Source organism: Tachyglossus aculeatus, chromosome 1, assembly GCF_015852505.1.
Source record: "Tachyglossus aculeatus isolate mTacAcu1 chromosome 1, mTacAcu1.pri, whole genome shotgun sequence".
Classification (NCBI taxonomy): Eukaryota; Metazoa; Chordata; class Mammalia; order Monotremata; family Tachyglossidae; genus Tachyglossus; species Tachyglossus aculeatus.
In genome coordinates this window covers 25,394,775-25,414,246 of record NC_052066.1, presented here as the reverse complement: position 1 = coordinate 25,414,246, position 19,472 = coordinate 25,394,775, and the positions used below count along the sequence as shown (strand labels likewise).

Below are 19,472 nucleotides of genomic sequence, written 5' to 3'. Positions count from 1 at the left end.
TCGTATCAAGAATCAATCAGTCAGTCATGAAGCAGCGTAGCCTATTGGAAAGAGCATGGCTTGAAAGTCAGGAAGACCTGGATTCTAGTCCCGAGTTTGTAACAATCAGCCCAGTCCAAAAGGAGCTACTGCAGTTTATCCTCTCTTATTATTCATTAAAAGCATCTATGTTTTTAGGCTCTTTCTTGAAGATGTTCGCTTTCTTCTGTCTGCTATTCAGGAAGTATAGGCCGTTCTTTCTGACTCTTCTTTTTTGTTGTTCTCACAGGTGCCTCTCGTAAATGTAAGAGATGGATTATTCAAAGTCACGGTGGTCTCTGGGATCACAGCGCATCCGCAATGCAGACTGAGACCCGCCCCCGCTTTCCACCTCAAGGACCTGCAGAATAACCAAAGGGAAAAGGTTTTCCGGGAATGATCGCGTTACATTTCCTAAAATAGTCTACCAACGGGGACTGCATTTGAGAAGTTGGAGAAGTACGCGTCGTCCCTTGGGTCTGCAAAATAACCGCAGGATGTGACCCCCCCCCTCCCCCCCCGCCGCCCCAAGCCCACTTCACATGTGCACAGGCTACTGTATTCAGACAGGAAAGTCCCACCTCAGACTTCGGGGGCGGTTGGTGTTTCCCAGCGAAGGAAACGCCATTTCTCCGAATGAGCGAGTTACCCGCGAAACTCGAACATCCTCAGATACGTACCCGGCCTGGGTCTGGAGCCGGCTCGAATCCCGGCTTGTTCCCGATTTCAGAGTCCCCCTGTTGAGAGGAATTAATGGTATGGCAGCAGCCTACCGGCTTGTAGTTAGCACTGTGAACTGCTACAACAGCGTCGTGATAGATCGGCGCTTTCAGCAGGCAATCCACTATTGCAGCGGCACGTGCCAAACCTTCCGACATGGGGTGGACTGCATCGTGGCCCATCACGGTCTCTGCGCGGGACTCCTGTCCGCGACCGGGCCTGTCCCCGGAGACCCGGAACTGGGCCGTAGATTTCTGCCCCACGAGAATGGACTTTCGCTGGCCGGGAGTGAAGAGAATCCTCAGGTTTTCCCGGGGATTGCCAAGGTCAGGAAGGGATTCGCCGTTCAGAGCACCTGCAATCTAAAAGACATCGCAGGAGAGGCTATAAGTTTTGCCAGCGGAAAAATTAAGGAATTCTCCCTCGAGAAAATCAAGAACAGCAACCACGCAGCGTACAAAAAGGGAAGGAAGGTGAAGTCGGACTCATTCAGTCGGAGGTCGGTGGATTTCGACCTGATCTATGGCCAGTGCCAAGGTGACGGGAACGGGCCGCCTTTCGGTCTGCTCCGGAGCGCCTCGTTGGAAGAGAAACCTCTGTCCCACAGCGGCTCCTTGGAGACCAACATGGCATCCTGGCTTCTCCAGAACTTCTCCGAAGAGAACCTGATCGCCCAGATTTTGGAAAAACACAAGCTGGACAGTTCGGCTTCGGGGGCGGACATCAAGATGTGCTTAGATATCCTGCTTAAGTGCTCCGAAGACTTGAAGAAATGCACAGACATCATAAAGCAGTGCATCAGAAAGAAATCGGGGGGCGGCGGCAGCGAGGACAGTGGTCAGGACTCGTTTCACGGCTCCGAAACTGTCTACATGAACGTCATGACCAAGTTGGCTTCTTACCTGAAAAAGCTTCCCTTTGAATTTGTCCAGTCCGGATATCTCAAGGGCTCCGATCTGACGGAACTGGCCAACAGTTTTTCCGCGCTGCAGCCTCCTCCCTTCTCCCCGATATTTGGCACCGAGCAGCCCCCCAAATACGAGGACGTGGTCCAGCTACCTTCCTCAGTCACGAGGCAGTTCCAGGCCGCTGAGTCGCCACGGGGTAAGGAGGGCAGCAGCTTTGTGGAGGACCCCACGGATGTCTTAGCCGACATCGAGCGTCGCGACCCCCGAACCGTGAGGTCTGGCCAACCGGCCCGGAGTCCAAAGCCGTTAGAATGCGCGTCTTCACCGGATTTCATGGAAACTCTTTTCATCGAGGAAGAATCAGAGGGGGAGAAAGGAGCGGGCAGGGTAAAGACGAGCGAGAACCAACTTCCCCAGCCCCCTTTAAAGGGAAGTCAAACTAGGACAGAATGTAGAGATGAGAATTCAGATTTTGACGGAGTTCCTGCCTCACCGTCAGCTGAAACGCCCGACGAGATCTTTGAGAAACCAGCCCTCCTTCAGGTATTCGAAGAGGAGCCGGGGTCCAAAGTCCCCAGAGATGAAGCGCCGGGCCACAGGGATTCGACAAACCTTAATAACCAGGAGGAGATCGATCGGTTGCTGTTGGATTTGGAATGCTTTTCCCAGAAGATGGAGAGCACCCTGAGGGAGCCTTTTGTGGCGGGGAGCGCCATCGCGTCTTTTCCCGACCCAAGTCGAGCGATCGGGCAGGCCCCCGTGGATCCCGAATCCAAATCGAAAGTTCCCGCCCTCTCGGAGAAAGCCCCTTCTTCCTGTTTGTCGAGGATCATAGAAACCAATGGCCATAAAATAGAGGAAGAAGACCGAGCCCTCTTACTCCGGATCCTAGAGAGTATTGAAGGCTTTGCTCAAGAGCTGGTCGAATGCAAATCAGGAAGAGGAAGTCTTTCCAAAGAAAAGGAAGTGATGCAGATTCTACAGGAGACCTTGACAGCATCCTCCCAGACCCCGGCGCCTGTGTGTAGGAATCCCCCAAATGACAAAGCCAAAGAAGCCATTCCAGTGGTATCAATACAGCAAACCCCGGAGGTGATCAAGGTAAGGCCTGACAATCCTTCTTTCTTGTCTTTTCTTTTTTTTTTAATGGTTGAGCACTTACCACGTGCCACGCACCGTCCCAAGCACTGGGACGTGGCTCAGTGGAAAGAGCACAGGCTTTGGAGTCAGACGTCATGGGTTCAAATCCCGGCACCGCCAATTGTCAGCTGTGTGACTTTGGGCAAGTCACTTCACTTCTCTGTACCTCAGTTCCCTCATCTGTAAAATGGGGATTAAGACTTTGAGCCCCCTGTGGGACAACCTGATCACCTTGTAACCTCCCCAGCGCTTAGAACAGTGCTTGGCACATAGTAAGCACTTAATAAATGTCATTATTATTATTATTATTATTATTATTACTGGTGTAGGAACAAGCCAATCAAGTTGGATGTGCAGTTTTAATCCCCATTTTGCAGATGAGGTGACTGAGGCACAAAGGAGTGAAGAGACTTGCCCAGGGTCACACAGCAGACAAGTGGCGGAGCCGGGATTAGAACCCAGGTCCTCTGACTCACAGGCCCGTTCTCTATCCACTAGGCCATGCTTTTATTCATTCATTCATTCATTCAATCATATTTATTGAGTGCTTACTGTGTGCAGAGCACTGTACTAAGTGCTTGGGAAGTACAAGTCGGCAACATATAGAGACGGTCCCTGCCCAACAATGAGCTCACAGTCTCAGTTGGAGATTTGGGAGGAGGAGTTTTAATCCTCACTTTGCATTTTACATTTCACATTTTAATCCTAATTTTGCATTTTACATTTTAATCCTCATGAGGTAACTGAGGCATGGAAAAGGTAAGTGACTCGCCCGAGGTCACACAGGCGACGAGCGGTGGAGCCGGGAGTAGAATCCAGGCCCGTGCTCTTTCCATTAGGCCACGCTGCCTCTCTGGCGACCTGCAAATAGATGGTTGAAGTGTTTGAAATGCACAGATGGAGGGAATGGTTCTGCGCTTCCCTTCACGTTCCCGTCGTTGAGAAAGCCAGGCTCCCGGACCTGACATGAGAATGAATTGACCCAGGGTAGAATCATAGAATCCGAGGCCTGGAAGCGTTCTCGTGAAGCAGAACTCCAACCCTTTCCATTGTTGCCTCACATTTTCTTAAAGCTTCCCGGGGAAGAAGAATCCGTAGCCACTCTCGATAATGTGTCTTCGTTTTGCCGCCAGTCTTTATGGTCAGGGAGTTCTGCCTCGCATCCAACCTCCGACTCTCTGGCTGCAAATGTAATATTGGGGATGGTGTTGCTATCCGGCCAAGTCTTCCTCTCTCTGAAGAAAGTGGATGCCTCCCAAAACTGCACCTGGGAATAAGGACCAACCCTGTATGCCAGCACTTATGCCCTCTCAGGTCAATATTATCCTCTCTGACTATGCCCCTCTGGGAAGTTAGGTGTATGCCCAAATCCCACTCCGCCAAATTGGCCGTATTAGGGGATACGATAGGACGCTGTACCCAAATGTAATAATAATAATAATGGCATTTATTGAGTGCTTACTATGTGCAAAGCAATAATAATAATGGCATTTATTGAGCACTTACTATGTGCAAAGCACTGTTCTAAGCGCTGGGGAGGTTACAAAGTGATCAGGTTGGCCCATGGGGGGGCTCACAGTCTTAATCCCCATTTTATAGATGACGTAACTGAGGCCTAGAGAAGTGCCCAAAGTCACCCAGCTGACAAGTGGGGAGCCGGAATTTGAACCCATGACCTCTGACTCCAAAGCCCGTGTTCTTTCCACTGAGCCATGCTGGGGAGTAAATTAAGCAGGGCAAAAGGAAAACCCACTTTTAAGTCAAGCCGTAGCACAGTCACTGCTTCGCTTCAGCATACCAAGTCTGCCACTTTGTCTTGGGGGAAGGTTAAGTACATTTGGCGAGATTTGTTCTGAGTAAAAATGGAGCGGGGGGAATAATTGATGAAAAAGCTAATTAAAGGGGACAGCTACTCCAAAATGTGAAACTTGGAAAGTTATTTAATCGTGACTGGGATAAGGCTTTTCTCCCTGGCTCATCTGACTTCCTACTGACTGCTCTCCTGGCCTGCTGAGCCTTGTTCTAGGAGTAGAGGGTCCTAAGATTCACCTCCGCCCCTCCTCTTCATCATCATCATCATCATCAATCGTATTTATTGAGCGCTTACTGTGTGCAGAGCACTGTACTAAGCGCTTGGGAAGTACAAATTGGCAACATATAGAGACAGTCCCTGCCCGACAGTGGGCTCACAGTCTAAAAGGGGGAGACAGAGAACAAAACCAAACATACTAACAAAATAAAATAAATAGACTAGATATGTACAAGTAAAATAAATAAATAAATAGAGTAATGAATATGTACAAACATATATACATATATACAGGTGCTGTGGGGAAGGGAAGGAGGTAAGATGGGGGGATGGAGAAGGGGAGGAGGGGGAGAGGAGGGAACATTATCTCTTGCAAGATAATGTTATCTAGTGGAAAGAGCACAGGCCTGTTATCAGTCAATCAATCGATGGTGTTTATTGAGTGCTTACTATGTGTAAATGCCATTATTATTATTATATAGTGCACTGTACTAAGCCCTTGGGAGAGTGCAACAGATTTTGTAGACATGTTCTCACCTCACAAGGATGTATTGTAGTCTAGAAGGAGAGACAGATGCTAGAATAAATGACACATAAGTGGTGTGGGCCTGAGAGTGGGGTGAGTATTAAATGCTCAAAAGGGAGAGGGAGTAGAGGAAATGAGGACTAAGTGGGGGAAGGTGTCTTGGAGGAGTTGTGATTTTTAATAAGATTTTAAAGGTAGGGAGAGTATTGGTCTGTCTTACATCAAGGAGAAGGGAGTTGCAGGTCAGAGGAGCTCCTCTGAAGCAGCATGGCTCACTGGAAAGAGCCCGGGCTCTGGAGTCAGAGGTCATGGGTTCGAATCCCACTCCTCCACATGTCTGCTGTGTGACGTTGGGCAAGTCACTTAACTTCTCTGAGCCTCAGTTACCTCATCTGTAAAATGGGGATTAAGACTGTGAGCCCCGCATGGGACAACCTGATCACCTTGTATCCCCCCCAGTGGTTAGAACAGTGCTTTGCACATAGTAAGTGCTTAATAAATGCCATCATTATTATTATTATTATTATAGAGGGAAAATGTGAGCGAGGAGTCGGCATCGAAATAGGTGAGATCGATGTACAGTGAGTAGGTTGGCATTACAGGCATGAAGTATGTAGTTCATTCATTCATTCAGTCGTATTTATTGAGCGCTTACTGTGTGCAGAGCACTGTACCAAGCGTTTGGGAAGTACAAGTTGGTGATGTACAGAGACGGTCCCTACCCAACAACGGGCTCACAGTCTGGAAGGGGGAGACAGACAACAAAACAAAACATGTGGACAGGTGTCAAGTCGTCAGAATAAATAGAATTAAAGGTAAATGCACATCATTAACAAAATAAATAGAATAGTAAATATGTACAAGTAAAATAAATAGAGTAATAAATCTGTACAAACATATATACAGGTGCTGTGGGGGGGGGGGGAGGAGGTAGGGCGGGGGGATGGGGAGGAGGAGAGGGAAAAGGGGGCTCAGTCTGGGAAGGCCTCCTGGAGGAGGTGAGGTCTCAGTAGGGCTTTGAAGGGAGGAAGAGAGCTAGCTTGATGGATGTGTGGAGGGATGCATATATACACCTGTATATATGTATATATGTTTGTACGAATTTATTACTCTATTTATTTATTTGTACATATTTATTCTATTTATTTTATTTTGTTAATATGTTTTATTTTGTTCTCTGTCTCCCCCTTCTAGACTGTGAGCCTGCTGTTGGGTAGGGACCATCTCTATATGTTGCCAACTTGTACTTCCCAAGTGCTTAGTACAGTGCTCTGCACACAGTAAGCGCTCAATAAATACAATGGAATGAATGAATGAATGAAATTCCAGGCCGGGGGGAGGAAAGTTGGAAAGTAGCGAGGTAAGGTAGGAGGGGGCAAGCCGATGGAGTGCTTTAGAGCCGTTGGTAGGGAGTTTCTGCTTGATGTGGAAGTAGATGGGCAACCACTGGAGGTTCTTGAGAAGAGGATACATGGACTGAATGTTTTTTAGAAAAAGGACCCAGACAGCAGCATGAATTTAATTGAGTGAACATAATTAATTAGTAGTGAATTAGTTGTTGTTGTCTTATGCCGTCGAGTTGTATCCAACCTATAGCAACGCCATGGACTCATCTCTCCCAGAACGTCCCACCTCCACCTGCAATCGTTCTGGTAGTGGATCCATAGAGTTTTCTTGGTAAAAATACGGAAGCGGTTTACCATTGCCTCCTTCCGCGCAGGTGAGTTTTGACTTGTAGCAGATTGCCTTCCACTCGCTAGCCACTGGCCAAGCTAGGAATGGAATGGGTAGGCCTCTGCGTGATTCTCCCTCCCATAGTCGGGACCGGTAGTATACTGGAAACTCTCCATGGGCGACCCTGAGAGATGAGTGAATTAATAGTGAATTTAATTCACCAGTGATGGTATTTAAGAGCTTACTATGTGCCTGACACTGTTCTAAGATACAAGGTAATCAGGTTGTCCCAAGTGAGGCTCACAATCTTAATCCCCATTTTTCAGATGAGGTAACTGAGGTGCAGAGAAGCAAAGTGACTTGCCCAAGGTCACACAGCAGACAAGTGGCGGAGCTGGGATTAGAACCCATGTCCTCTGACTCCGAAGGCCACTAGGCCTTGCTGCTTGGACAAAGATTGGGGAGAGACAGGAGGCAATACGGAAATCTTTTGTGTAGTTATGGTAGTTGAAGCGTGGGACTGAGTGCATTCTAGACTTGGGTAGGGACCGTCTCTATATGTTGCCGACTTGTACTTCCCAAGCATTTAGTACGGTGCTCTGCACACAGTAAGCGCTCAATAAATACGATTGAATGAATGCTCCAAGGGTGTGGGTGTAGATGGAGAATAGAAGGGGACCCAGAACTGAACCCTGAGGGACTCCCAAAGTTAGAAGGTGGATGGCAGAGGAAGAGCCTGCGAAAGAGACTAAGGATCAATCAGAGTCGTAGGAGGAGAACCAGGAGAGAACCGTGATAGTGAAGCCAGGGTTGGATAATAATAATAATATTAATAGTATTTATTAAGTGCTTACTATGTGCAAAGCACTGTTCTAAGCACTGGGGGGATACAAGGTGATCAGGTTGTCCCACGTGGGGCTCACAGTCTTAATCCCCATTTTCCAGATGAGGGAACTGAGGCCCAGAGAAGTGAAGTGACTTGCCCAAAGTCACACAGCTGACAGTTGGCAGAGCCGGGATTTGAACCCGTGACCTCTGACTCCAGAGCCCAGGCTTTTTCCACTGAGCCAGTGTTTCCAGGAGGAAGGGGATGGGTTGACTGAGGTGAAGACTGCTGAGCGGTCGAAGCAGATTTGGGGCGGGGGGGGGCTTTGAATTTGGCAAGAAGGTCTTTGATTACCTTAGAGACGGCAGTTTCTGTGGAGTGAATAATAATAATAATAATGTTGGTATTTGGTAAGCACTTACTATGTGCAAAGCACTGTTCTAAGTGCTGGGGGGAATACAAGGAGATGAGGTTGCCCCACGTGGGGCTCACGGTCTTAATCCCCATTTTCCAGATGAGGGAACTGAGGCCCAGAGAAGTGAAGTGACTTGCCCAAGGTCACACGGCAGACATGTGGGGGAGGCGGGATTCGAACCCATGACCTCTGACTCCCAAGCCCGCGCTCTTTCCACTGAGCCACGCTGCATTGGAGGGGGTTAAGGAAAGAATTGGAGGAGAGGAAGACTGTGAGCCCATTGTTGGGAAGGGACCGTCTCTACGTGTTGCCGACTTGTACTTTCTAAGCGCTTAGTACAGTGCTCTGCACACAGTAAGCGCTCAATAAATACTATTGAATGAATGAATGAATGATGGAGGAAGCTCAGAATTATGGACTGATGATCAGCCAAGTCAAGCTGCCAATTAGACTGGTCTGTGATGATGATGATGATGATGATGATGATGATGATGATGATGATGGCATTTATTAAGCGCTTACTATGTGCCAAGCACTGTTCTAAGTACTGGGGAGGTTACAAGGTGATCAGGTTGTCCCACGGGGGGTTCACAGTCTTCATCCCCATTTGACAGATGAGGGAACTGAGGTCCAGAGAAGTGAAGTGACTTGCCCAAAGTCACACAGCTGACAATTGGCGGAGCTGGGATTTGAACCCATGACCTCTGACTCCAAAGCCCGGGCTCTTTCCACCGAGTCACACTGCTTCTCATGAGAATATGCTATGAGAAAATGGCAGCAGGTCATTTCTTGTGAGCAGAGAGAAGGGGGTGGGAAAAGAATATTTTAACATGTACCAAACAACATGATCTGTAACAAGTCTCAGTGCTGTTCAGTGCCAATCAATCAATCGTATTTATTGAGCGCTTACTGTGTGCAGAGCACTGTACTGTTGATAATAATAATAATAATAATAATAATAATGATGGTATTTGGTAAGTGCTTACTATGTGCCAAGCACTATTCTAAGCACCAGAGTAGATACAAGGTAATCAGGTTGTCCCACGTGGGGCTCACAGTCTTCATCCCCATTTTCCAGATGAGGTCACTGAGGCACAGAGAAGTTAAGTGGCTTGCCCAAGGTCACACAGCAGACAAGTGGCGGAGCCGGGATTAGAACCTGCGTCCTCTGTCTCCCAAGCCCGGGCTCTTCCGACTAAGCCACGCTGCTTCTCTATTTGGCAACTACTTATCTAATTTGCAGTTCATCAGTGGTATGTGGCTGGCCTGGGAGTTGTAGCCTTAGATGCCTTTCCAAAAGTGTGTGTTTTATATTCATTCATTCATTCAATCGTATTTATTGAGTGCTTACTGTGTGCAGAGCACTGTACTAAGCGCTTGGGAAGTACAAGTTGGCAACATATAAAGACGGTCCCTACCCAACAGTGGGCTCACAGTCTGTTATATAAATACACATGCACGCATGTACCTCTACTATGTGTATCTAGCTCTCCAAAGTATATAAAGATGATGTTCCTGACAGCGAGGTTCCCTCCACGTCTATGAGTATTGTTAAAAGATAATCCTGTTCTCCGAACTCATCAAAATGTGTAATGGGGCATTTTTTCTAGTCCCTCACACGAGTTAGGTGACTGGGGTATCTTTAAATGCAGGTGCTCAAATCATTGTTTGCTCTTCAGCAATGGAGTGCGGCTCCGTAACTTCTTAGGGTTTGAGTGTAGGGACTGTTCATGGGAGGAAAAGGGAGATAATAATAACAATAACAATAATAATAATAATAATAATGATGGTATTATTATTACCCACTGTTGGGTAGGGACCGTCTCTATATGTTGCCAACTTGTACTTCCCAAGCGCTTAGTACAGTGCTCTGCACACAGTAAGTGCTCAATAAATACGATTGATTGATTGGTATTTGTTAAGCGCTTACTATGTGCAAAGCACTGTTCTAAGCGCTGGGGAGGTTACAAGGTGATCAGGTTGTCCCACGAGGGGCTCACAGTTTTAATCCCCATTTTCCAGATGAGGTAACTGAGGCCCAGAGAAGTGAAGTGACTTGCCCGAAGTCACACAGCTGGCAGTTGGCGGAGCGGGGATTTGAACCCATGACCTCTGACTCCAAAGCCCAGGCTCTTTCCCCTGAGCCATGCTGCTTCTCATGATATCCTTCAGTCAATCAAGCATACGCTGGGTTTTTATTTTAGTAGTAGTGATAGATTGCACGGAGCCATACCCACTCCCTCGCCCATTTTCAACAATTTCCTCCTTCCTCTCCCCCTCCTCCCCCTCCCCATCCCCCCCCACCTTACCTCCTTCCCCTCCCCACAGCACCTGTATATATGTATATATATATATATATTTGTACGTATTTATTACTCTATTTATTTTACTTGTACAGATTTATTCTATTTATTTTATTTTGTTAATATGTTTTGTTTTGTTGTCTGTCTCCCCCCTTCTAGACAGTGAGCCCGCTGTTGGGTAGGGACCGTCTCTAGATGTTGCCAACTTGTACTTCCCAAGCGCTTAGTACAGTGCTGTGCACACAGTAAGCGCTCAATAAATACGATTGAATGAATGAATGAATGAACTTGCAGTGGAAGATGACTGGCAGGAGCAAAGAAGGGCAGATGGTTCAACTATTTCGCTCTCTTTCCCCCACCTACTCCGGTGGACTCTTTCTGTGATGACAATGTAAAGTCGTTCATTCGTTCAATCGTATTTATTGAGCACTTACTGTGTGCAGAGCACTGTACTAAGCGCTTGGGAAGTACAAGTTGGCAACATATAGAGATGGTCCCTACCCAACAACGGGCTCACAGTCTAGAAGGGGGAATAGTTGGGGGGTGGGAGGGAGGGAGGGAAGAGAAGGTGGAGACCTCACCTCCTCCAAGAGGCCTTCCCATACCGAGCCCCCTTTTTCCTCTCCTCCTCCCCATCCCCCCGGCCCTACCTCCTTCCCCTCCCCACAGCACCTGTATATACGTTTGTACAGATTTATTACTCTATTTATTTTACTTGTACATATTTACTATTCTATTTATTTTCTTAATGATGTGCATCTACCTTTATTTCTATTTGTTCTGATGACTTGACACCTGTCCATATGTTTTGTTTTGCTGTCTGTCTCCCCCTTCTAGACTGTGAGCCCACTGTTGGGTAGGGACTGTCTCTATCTGTCGCCGAGTTGTACTTCCCAAGCGCTTAGTACAGTGCTCTGCACACAGTAAGCGCTCAATAAATACGATTGAATGAATGAATGAATGAATGGAGAACAGCACTTCATCCTGCCCATGAAAAAAACTGGGTGAGATCAAAAATGGTGTGAAATTGAATGTTCCATTTTTTAGATTTTTACAAAGGGGTGAAAATTGGCATTATCATTCGAAGCATTTCCCCATTAGCTTAAAGCTCTCGCTTCTTCGGGGAATCAGTTATTAAAATGTTTCATTTAATAGAAGTTGGGTAGAAAATGGGGGTTTAAATGTCGTATTAAAGAAGGGTGAAATGACCACAGCCATGACTCAAGGGTAATTGACAATTACCTTTCAGGAAAGAGGACTGACATTCCATTAAAGACCATTAACCCTTGAATCCACCCTACAAAGTATTAGCAGGAATTCCTCTCAAGGCGATAGCTACATTTATAGGCAAGATGGCTTACAGAGTTCAAACAAGTGAAATAAGGGGGGAGAAAATAGAGTTAGTTTAGGATATTAAGAGAAAGAGCAGACCAGGCAGAAAGCAGAGAATAGCCAGCCTATCTTTTAAGTGTAGACCAGGAAAGAGCTTTTGATAAGGTAGGACGTGATCTTTTATTTAGACTATTGCAATTGTCAGTACTATTGGTTAAATGAGTGAAAATAGAACGTAATCTAAGAGATAACTAATCCGCAAGAGTCCAGGCAAAGACGGAATTGCTAGGAAATGACTTTCAGAGACTCCAGTTCCAAAGCTCTTCATCATGGCAAATATCACCTGCTTTCTGCTTATCCTTAATCACTGCTTTGCTCGCTGTGTGTCTTTGGGCAAGTCATTTGACTTCTGTGCCTTAGTTTCCTCATCAGTAAAATGGGAGCCCTGTGTTGGACAGGGACTGTACCCTATCTGACTATCATGTTTCTTCCCTAGTGCTTGGTGCTTGGTAAGCCTTTAACAAGCCCTTCCCTTCTTTGCCTACCTCTTTCCTGGTTTTAAAATACTCTTTAAAAAAGAAGAGACTTTGGAAGTTGGCACAATAGAAATTAATAATAATAATAATTGTAGGAATTTTTTGACTTTGCCTACCTTTTTCCTGGTTTTAAAATATCCTTTAAAAAAGAGACTGGAAGTTGGCACAATAGAAATTAATAATAACAATTGTAGGAATTTTTTAACTTGGCCTACCTTTTTCCTGGTTTTAAAATATCCTTTAAAAAAGAAGAGACTTTGGAAGTTGGCACAATAGAAATTAATAACAATTGTAGGAATTTTTTAACTTTGCCTACCTTTTTCCTGGTTTTAAAATATTCTTTAAAAAAGAAGACACTTTGGAAGTTGGCACAACAGAAATTAATAATAACAACAATTGTAGGAATTTTTTTAACTTGGACTACCTTTTTCCTGGTTTTAAAATATCCTTTAAAAAAGAAGAGACTTTGGAAGTTGGCACAATAGAAAATAATTATAATAACAATTGTAGGAATTTTTTAACTTTGCCTACCTTTTTCCTGGTTTTAAAATATCCTTTAAAAAAGAAGAGACTTTGGAAGTTGGCACAATGGAAATTAATAATAATAACAATTGTAGGAATTTTTTAACTTTGCCTACCTTTTTCCTGGTTTTAAAATATCCTTTAAGAAAGAAGGGACTTTGGAAGTTGGCACAATGGAAATTAATAATAATAACAATTGTAGGAATTTTTTAACTTTGCCTACCTTTTTCCTGGTTTTAAAATATCCTTTAAGAAAGAAGGGACTTTGGAAGTTGGCACAATGGAAATTAATAATAATAACAATTGTAGGAATTTTTTAACTTTGCCTACCTTTTTCCTGGTTTTAAAATATCCTTTAAAAAAGAAGAGACTTTGGAAGTTGGCACAATAGAAATTAATAATAATAATAATTGTAGGAATTTTTTAACTTTGCCTACCTTTTTCCTGGTTTAAAAACATCCTTTAAAAAAGAAGAGACTTTGGAAGTTGGCACAATAGAAAATAATTATAATAATGATTGTAGGAATTTTTTAACTTTGCCTACCTTTTTCCTGGTTTTAAAATATCCTTTAAAAAAGAAGAGACTTTGGAAGTTGGCACAATAGAATTAATAATATAATAATTGTAGGAATTTTTTAACTTTGCCTACCTTTTTCTTGGTTTTAAAATATTCTGTAAAAAAGAAGAGACTTTGGAAGTTGGCACGATAGAAATTAATAATAATAATAATTGTAGGAATTTTTTAAGCACCTACTATGTGCCAGGCACTGTACTAAACGCTGGGGTGGATACAAGCAAATTGGGTTGGACACAGTCTGTGTCCCACGTGGGACTCACAATTTTAATCCCAACTTTACAGAAGAGGGAACTGAGGCCCAGAGAATTGAAGTGACTTGCCCAAGGTCTCAAGGCGGACGAGTGGTGGAGCCAGGATTGGAACCCAGGTCCCTCTGATTTCCAGGCCCATGCTCTATCCACTAGGCCATGATACTGTTATTCCTCATTCTCCATATTCCTAAGTATGCAGAAGGTACAGAATAATAATAATAATAATAATAATAAGGATAATGATGGTATGTGTTTAGTGCTTACTATGTGCAAAGCACTGTTCTAATCACTTGGGGGATACAAGGTGATCAGGTTGTCCCAAGGGGGGCTCACAGTCTTAATCCCCATTTTACAGATGAGGGACTGAGGCTCAGAGAAGTTAAGTGACTTGCCCAAGGTCACACAACAGACATGTGGGGGAGCCGGGATTCGAACCTATGACCTCTGACTCCAAAGCCCACACTCTTTCCATTGAGCCATGCTGCTTCTCTATAATGATGGTATTTCTTAAGCGTTTACTATGTGCAAAGCACTGTTCTAAGCGCTGGGGGGGATACAAGGTGATCAGGTTGTCCCATGGGGGGCTCACAGTCTTAATCCCCATTTTCCAGATGTGGTAACTGAGGGCCAGAGAAGTGAAGTGACTTGCCCAAAGCCACACAGCTGACAATTGGCAGAGCCGGGATTTGAACCCATGACCTCTGACTCCAAAGCCCGGGCTCTTTCCACTGAGCCACCGAGCCACGCTGCTTCTCAGCCTTCAGCTACATCAGCGCGTAGTACAGTGCCTGGCTCATAGTAAGCGCTTAACGAATACCATTATTATTATCCAGGGGCTAAAGGTGCAATTCACTGTTCTGTTCTAGTTTACAACAACTTTGTCCCTCATGCCCTTCAAAGGGTAGGCGACTCCAGCCATTTACCTTTATTATCCTCGGCATCATTTTAGCCAACCCGCCTCCAGTTATTTCCTTTGCTGTGGCCCAATACTCCAACACTGTGATCATAATTCCCTTTATTTCAATCAATTAGTCAATCGGGCCTGGGATTGAGTGATCAATCAGTGATGTTTATTGAGCACTTATCGTTAGCACTCCCTAACCACTTGGGAGAATACAGCAGTGTCGGTAGATATGTTCCCTGCCCTCTTTAGCCTAGACGGGGAGACAGATATTACAGTAAATTACAGATACAATAAAAATAATTATGGTATTTTTGAGCACTTATATGCCAGGCACTGTTTATTAAAGGCTTAATTTATTGAGCACTTATTAATAATAATAATAGCAATAATGGTATTTGTTAAGCGCTTACTATGTGTCTAGCACTGTTCCGAGCTTTGGGGTAAATACAAGTTACTCAGGTTGGACACAGTCCCTGTCCCACAAGGGGGTCACAGTCTTCATCCCCATTTTGATGATGATGATGATGGCATTTGTTAAGCGCCTACTACGTGCAAAGCACCGTTCTAAGCGCTGGGGAGGTTACAAGGTGATCAGGTTGTCCCACGGGGGGCTCACGGCCTTAAACCCCATTTTCCAGATGAGGGAACTGAGGCCCAGAGAAGTGAAGTGACTTCCCCGAAGTCACACAGCTGACAGTTGGCGGAGCCGGGATTTGAACCCGTGACCTCTGACTCCAAAGCCCGGGCTCTTTCCACTGAGCCGTGCTGTAACCGAAGTACAGAGAAGTGAAGCGACTTGCCCGAGGTCACCCAGCAGACAAGTGGCGGAGGCGGGATTAGAACCCAGGTCCTTCTCATTCCTGTGTCTGTGCTCTGTCCGTGCTGCTACCCATATTTACCAGCTTTTCCATTATACTAGCTTATTATGCTCAGAACACCATACTTGGCTCTTGGGAGAGTTCAGTACAACAGACTTGGTAGACACACTCCCTTACCCCTCTAGACTGGAAGCTCGTTGTGGGCAGGGAATGTGTCTGTTTATTGTTATATCGTATTCATTCATTCAGTCATATTTATCGAGTGCTTACTATGTGCAAAGCACTGTACTAAGCATTGGGAGAGTACAGTATAACAATAAACGGACACATTCCCTGCCCACAACGAGCTTACTCTCCCAAGTGCTTAGTACAGTGCTCTGCACACAGTAAGCACTCAATAAATACAACTGACTGGCTGGCTGCCTGCCCACAGCCAGCCTTCATTTCTTCAAGGAATTGGTTTGAAAGACTTCAGACTATTACACATTTCCACCAGATATCTATAAAGGATTCCAAGAATACAGTTAGTTGATCTCCAGCGTGACTCAGTGGCAAGAGCACGGGCTTTGGAGTCAGAGGTCATGGGTTCGAATCCCGGCTCCGCCACTTGTCAGCTGTGGGGCCTTGGGCAAGCCACTTAACTTCTCTGGGCCTCAGTTACCTCATCTGTAAAATGGGATTAAGACTGTGAGCCCCACGTGGGACAACCTGATCACCTTGTATCCCCCAGTGCTTAGAACAGTGCTTTGCACATAGTAAGTGCTTAATAAATGCCATTATTATTATTATCTCCGAGTAGTCTTCTCCTATTTGATATCCAAAGTGAAATTCAGAGGAAACGAAACTGAGGAAGCACCTTATCAAACCCCATTTGGCCTAGAACCCTATTGTTTTTTTTCCAAGGTGTTTTCCTGTCCTATTTTATTGAGATTTGGAAAAACTGAATGTTTCCTTTCTTTTTCCCAGATGAGAAAAGTTTAAGTAGTGGTTTAAGAAGTTTAAGTAGTGGTTCTTAGAAGTTTAAGAAGTTTTTCAGCGCTTAGAACAGTGCTCAGCGCTTAGAACAGTGCCCAGCGCTTAGAACAGTGCTCAGCGCTTAGAACAGTGCTCAGCGCTTAGAACAGTGCTTTGCACATAGTAAGCGCTTAATAAATGCCATCATTATTATTAGTGCTTAAAACAATAACCCAAAATTTGAAGTGGAACCCGTTGTCTCGTGTCACAAAAAAATGACAGAGACAGAGGAATTGCTTAGCGTCTAATGCCGTTTTTAATGCTAATTTCCACGTGAAGGAAACCTTTTCCATTCTAAGAGGAGCTGGTCGTAGAGGTTTACCCCTCGTCCTGAAGTTGGAAGTTCCCAAAGTTAACACCGAAGTGGATATTTTTAGGCGCGGCTGTAATGTTTCTAACTTTAGCGCTTTTGGTGGTGGTTGCTTTCTTTCCCAGAAAGCTCCTTAGCCAGTCCATGTGCAGGTCAGATTGTCACAAAGCCCACAGGAGCACAGATCCTGTTGCAGGTTGCGATTCCGGGGCGAAAATTATGAGCAGCCTACGGGAGCCACTAGCCGTGTCGGGGAATCGTTCGAATGTCAGAAACGGCGAGGGCCGTGGTCACAGGAAGCCGGGAGGCCACAATGATTGAATACCCTGTCAGTGAGACCCAAGAAGAAGCAATCCACTGCTGCACGACAAGACTCCCGACTTTCTGCCTGTAGAAATTGTAGCCTAAGAGCCGAACCAAACCCTTTCCACGGAGGAGGAGCGTGCTGGACTGTGGCTGAGCGAGCGGCTGTTTTTCAAAGATGATGATCAAGGAGACCTCTCTTCGAAGGGACCCAGATTTAAGGGGCGAGTTAGCCTTCCTCGCGAGGGGCTGCGATTTTGTTCTGCCGTCGCGGTTCAGGAAGAGGCTAAAGTCGTTCCAGCAGACACAGGTTTGAAACGCAGGTGCTTTTTCAAGAGCGCCCGTCTTTGATCGCGTTTATTTCGGTGACGGATAAACTGCCCCCGCTGAATTAAATTATGAAGTAATCTAACTATTCACTTGTATCTTGATATTGGATCACGGCAAAAAAAAAACTCTACCCCCTCTTCAGTTGTCTATTTGCAGAAAGCTATTTGCAGCTAGATACCAACCGATTTAAAAATAGACCTGTTTGACCTGAAGTAGAGTATTCACATTTTTCGTTAGTACAGAGAGGGGAAAAAACTTTCAGAGACAGTGACTCCGGTTTCAGGAAGATTTAACAACAGTGTTAAAATGCGTTGAAACTTTCTGAAAACTACTTGAGAAAAACCAGCAGCCCTGTATTAACAGCCTTGTATGGGCATTTTGATATTTTGGCGTAAATAATTCAGCATGGTATATAGAGTGTGGAATTAAGGAGAGGAAATGCTGTCGTTGAACGTAGTGAGCTTGCAACAACTGTGGTACTATTAATCAATTGATCAGTGATATTGGAAGGCTTACGGTGTACAGAGCACTTTGCTGAGAGCTTGGGAAAGTACAACATAACAGGGTTGGTAGACGTGATCCCTGCCCACAAAGAAGTTACAATTTACAGGAGAAGGCTGACATCAAAATAAATAACAGGTAGCCGTACGTGTTTATAGAAGCTGTGTGGTCTAGTGGCTAGGGTACAGGCCTGCGTGGGACAATCTCATCACCTTGTATCCCCCAGCGCTTAGAACAGTGCTTTGCACATAGTAAGCGCTTAACAAATACCATTATTATTATTATTAGAAGGACCTGGGTTCTAGTCCTGGCTCTGCCACTTGTCTGCTGTATGACCTTGGGCAAGTTACTTAACTTCTCGGTGCCTCAGTTCCCTCATCGGTAAAATGGGGATTAATAATAATAATAATAATAATAATGGTGTTAAGCGCTTACTATGTTCCAAGCACTGTTCTAAGCGCTGGGGTAGATACAAGGTAATCAGGTTGTCCCACATGGGGCTCACAGTCTTAATCGCCATTTTACAGATGAGGTCACTGAGGCACAAAGAAGTTAAGTGACTTACCCAAAGTCACACAACAGACAAGTGGTGGAGCCAGGATTAGAACCCATAACCTCTAACTCCCAAGCCTGGGCTCTTTCCACTAAGCCATGCGTGAGCCTCATGTACTTCCCAAGCGCTTAGTACAGTGCTCTGCACACAGTAAGTACTCAATAAATACGATTGAATGAATGACAGTGACCATGTCCAACCCGATTAACTTGTATCTACCCCAGAGCTCAATACAGTGCCTGGTACATAGTAAGTGCTTAGCACATACTGTGATTATTATTATTATTTGATTTATTTCTATCAAAAGGGCAGCTGATAGTGATGTCACTTCCTAGACCACATTTTTCATTGTCGTATTTATTGAGCGCTTAATGTGTGCAGAACACTTGGGAAGTCCAAGTTGGCAACATATGGAGACGGTCCCTACCCAACGGCGGGCTCACAGTCTAGAAGGGGGAGACAGACAACAAAACAAAACATATTAACAAAATAAAATAAATAGAATAAATATGTACAAGTAAAATAAATAAATAAATAGAGTAATAAATCTGTTCAAGCATATGTACATATATACAGATGCTGTGGGGAGGGGAAGGAGGTAAGGCGGGGGGATGGGGAGGGGGAGCAGGGGGAGAGGAAGGCAGGGGGTACAGTCTGGGCTCAATCTGGGATTTTTCAGGCCCCTTGGAGGAGGTGTGTTTTTTATAAAGCTCTGAAGTTGAGGAGGGCGATCATGTGACAGATATGAAGTGGTCTGTCTGAAAGAGCATTGGCTGGAATTGATTGATTAATCAGTGATGTTTATTGAGTACTTACTGTCTGTAGAGCACTTTGCTAACCACGAGGGAGAGTACAACAGAGTTAGTAGATATCTTCCCTGCCGTCCTTAGCCTAGATGGGAAGACAGATATTAGAGTAAATTACAGATATAAAAATAACAATAATAATTGTTATTATGGTAT

At 45.0% G+C, this 19,472-nt stretch overlaps 1 protein-coding gene and 1 non-coding gene across 4 annotated transcripts in view; one reads left to right on the top strand and one right to left on the bottom strand.

Moving 5' to 3' along the window:
• Positions 1-576: 576 nt before the first annotated feature.
• PPP2R3A (protein phosphatase 2 regulatory subunit B''alpha) overlaps positions 577-19,472 on the top strand; it is a 140,192-nt gene continuing 121,296 nt past the window's right edge. The window contains exon 1 of one of the 3 annotated variants that reach the window (XM_038749836.1): positions 577-2,747. In XM_038749836.1, coding sequence (XP_038605764.1) covers positions 777-2,747 — 1,971 coding nt within the window. In that variant the 5' untranslated portion in view covers positions 577-776. Of the gene's footprint in view, positions 2,748-3,913; positions 4,101-17,033; positions 17,437-19,472 lie in introns of those variants that run through there. The other 2 variants (XM_038749842.1, XM_038749841.1) reach the window with 2 other exon arrangements.
• On the bottom strand, positions 7,072-7,209 carry LOC119935233. The gene has a single exon (XR_005453125.1). It is a non-coding gene; the product is annotated as a small nucleolar RNA SNORA7 (small nucleolar RNA).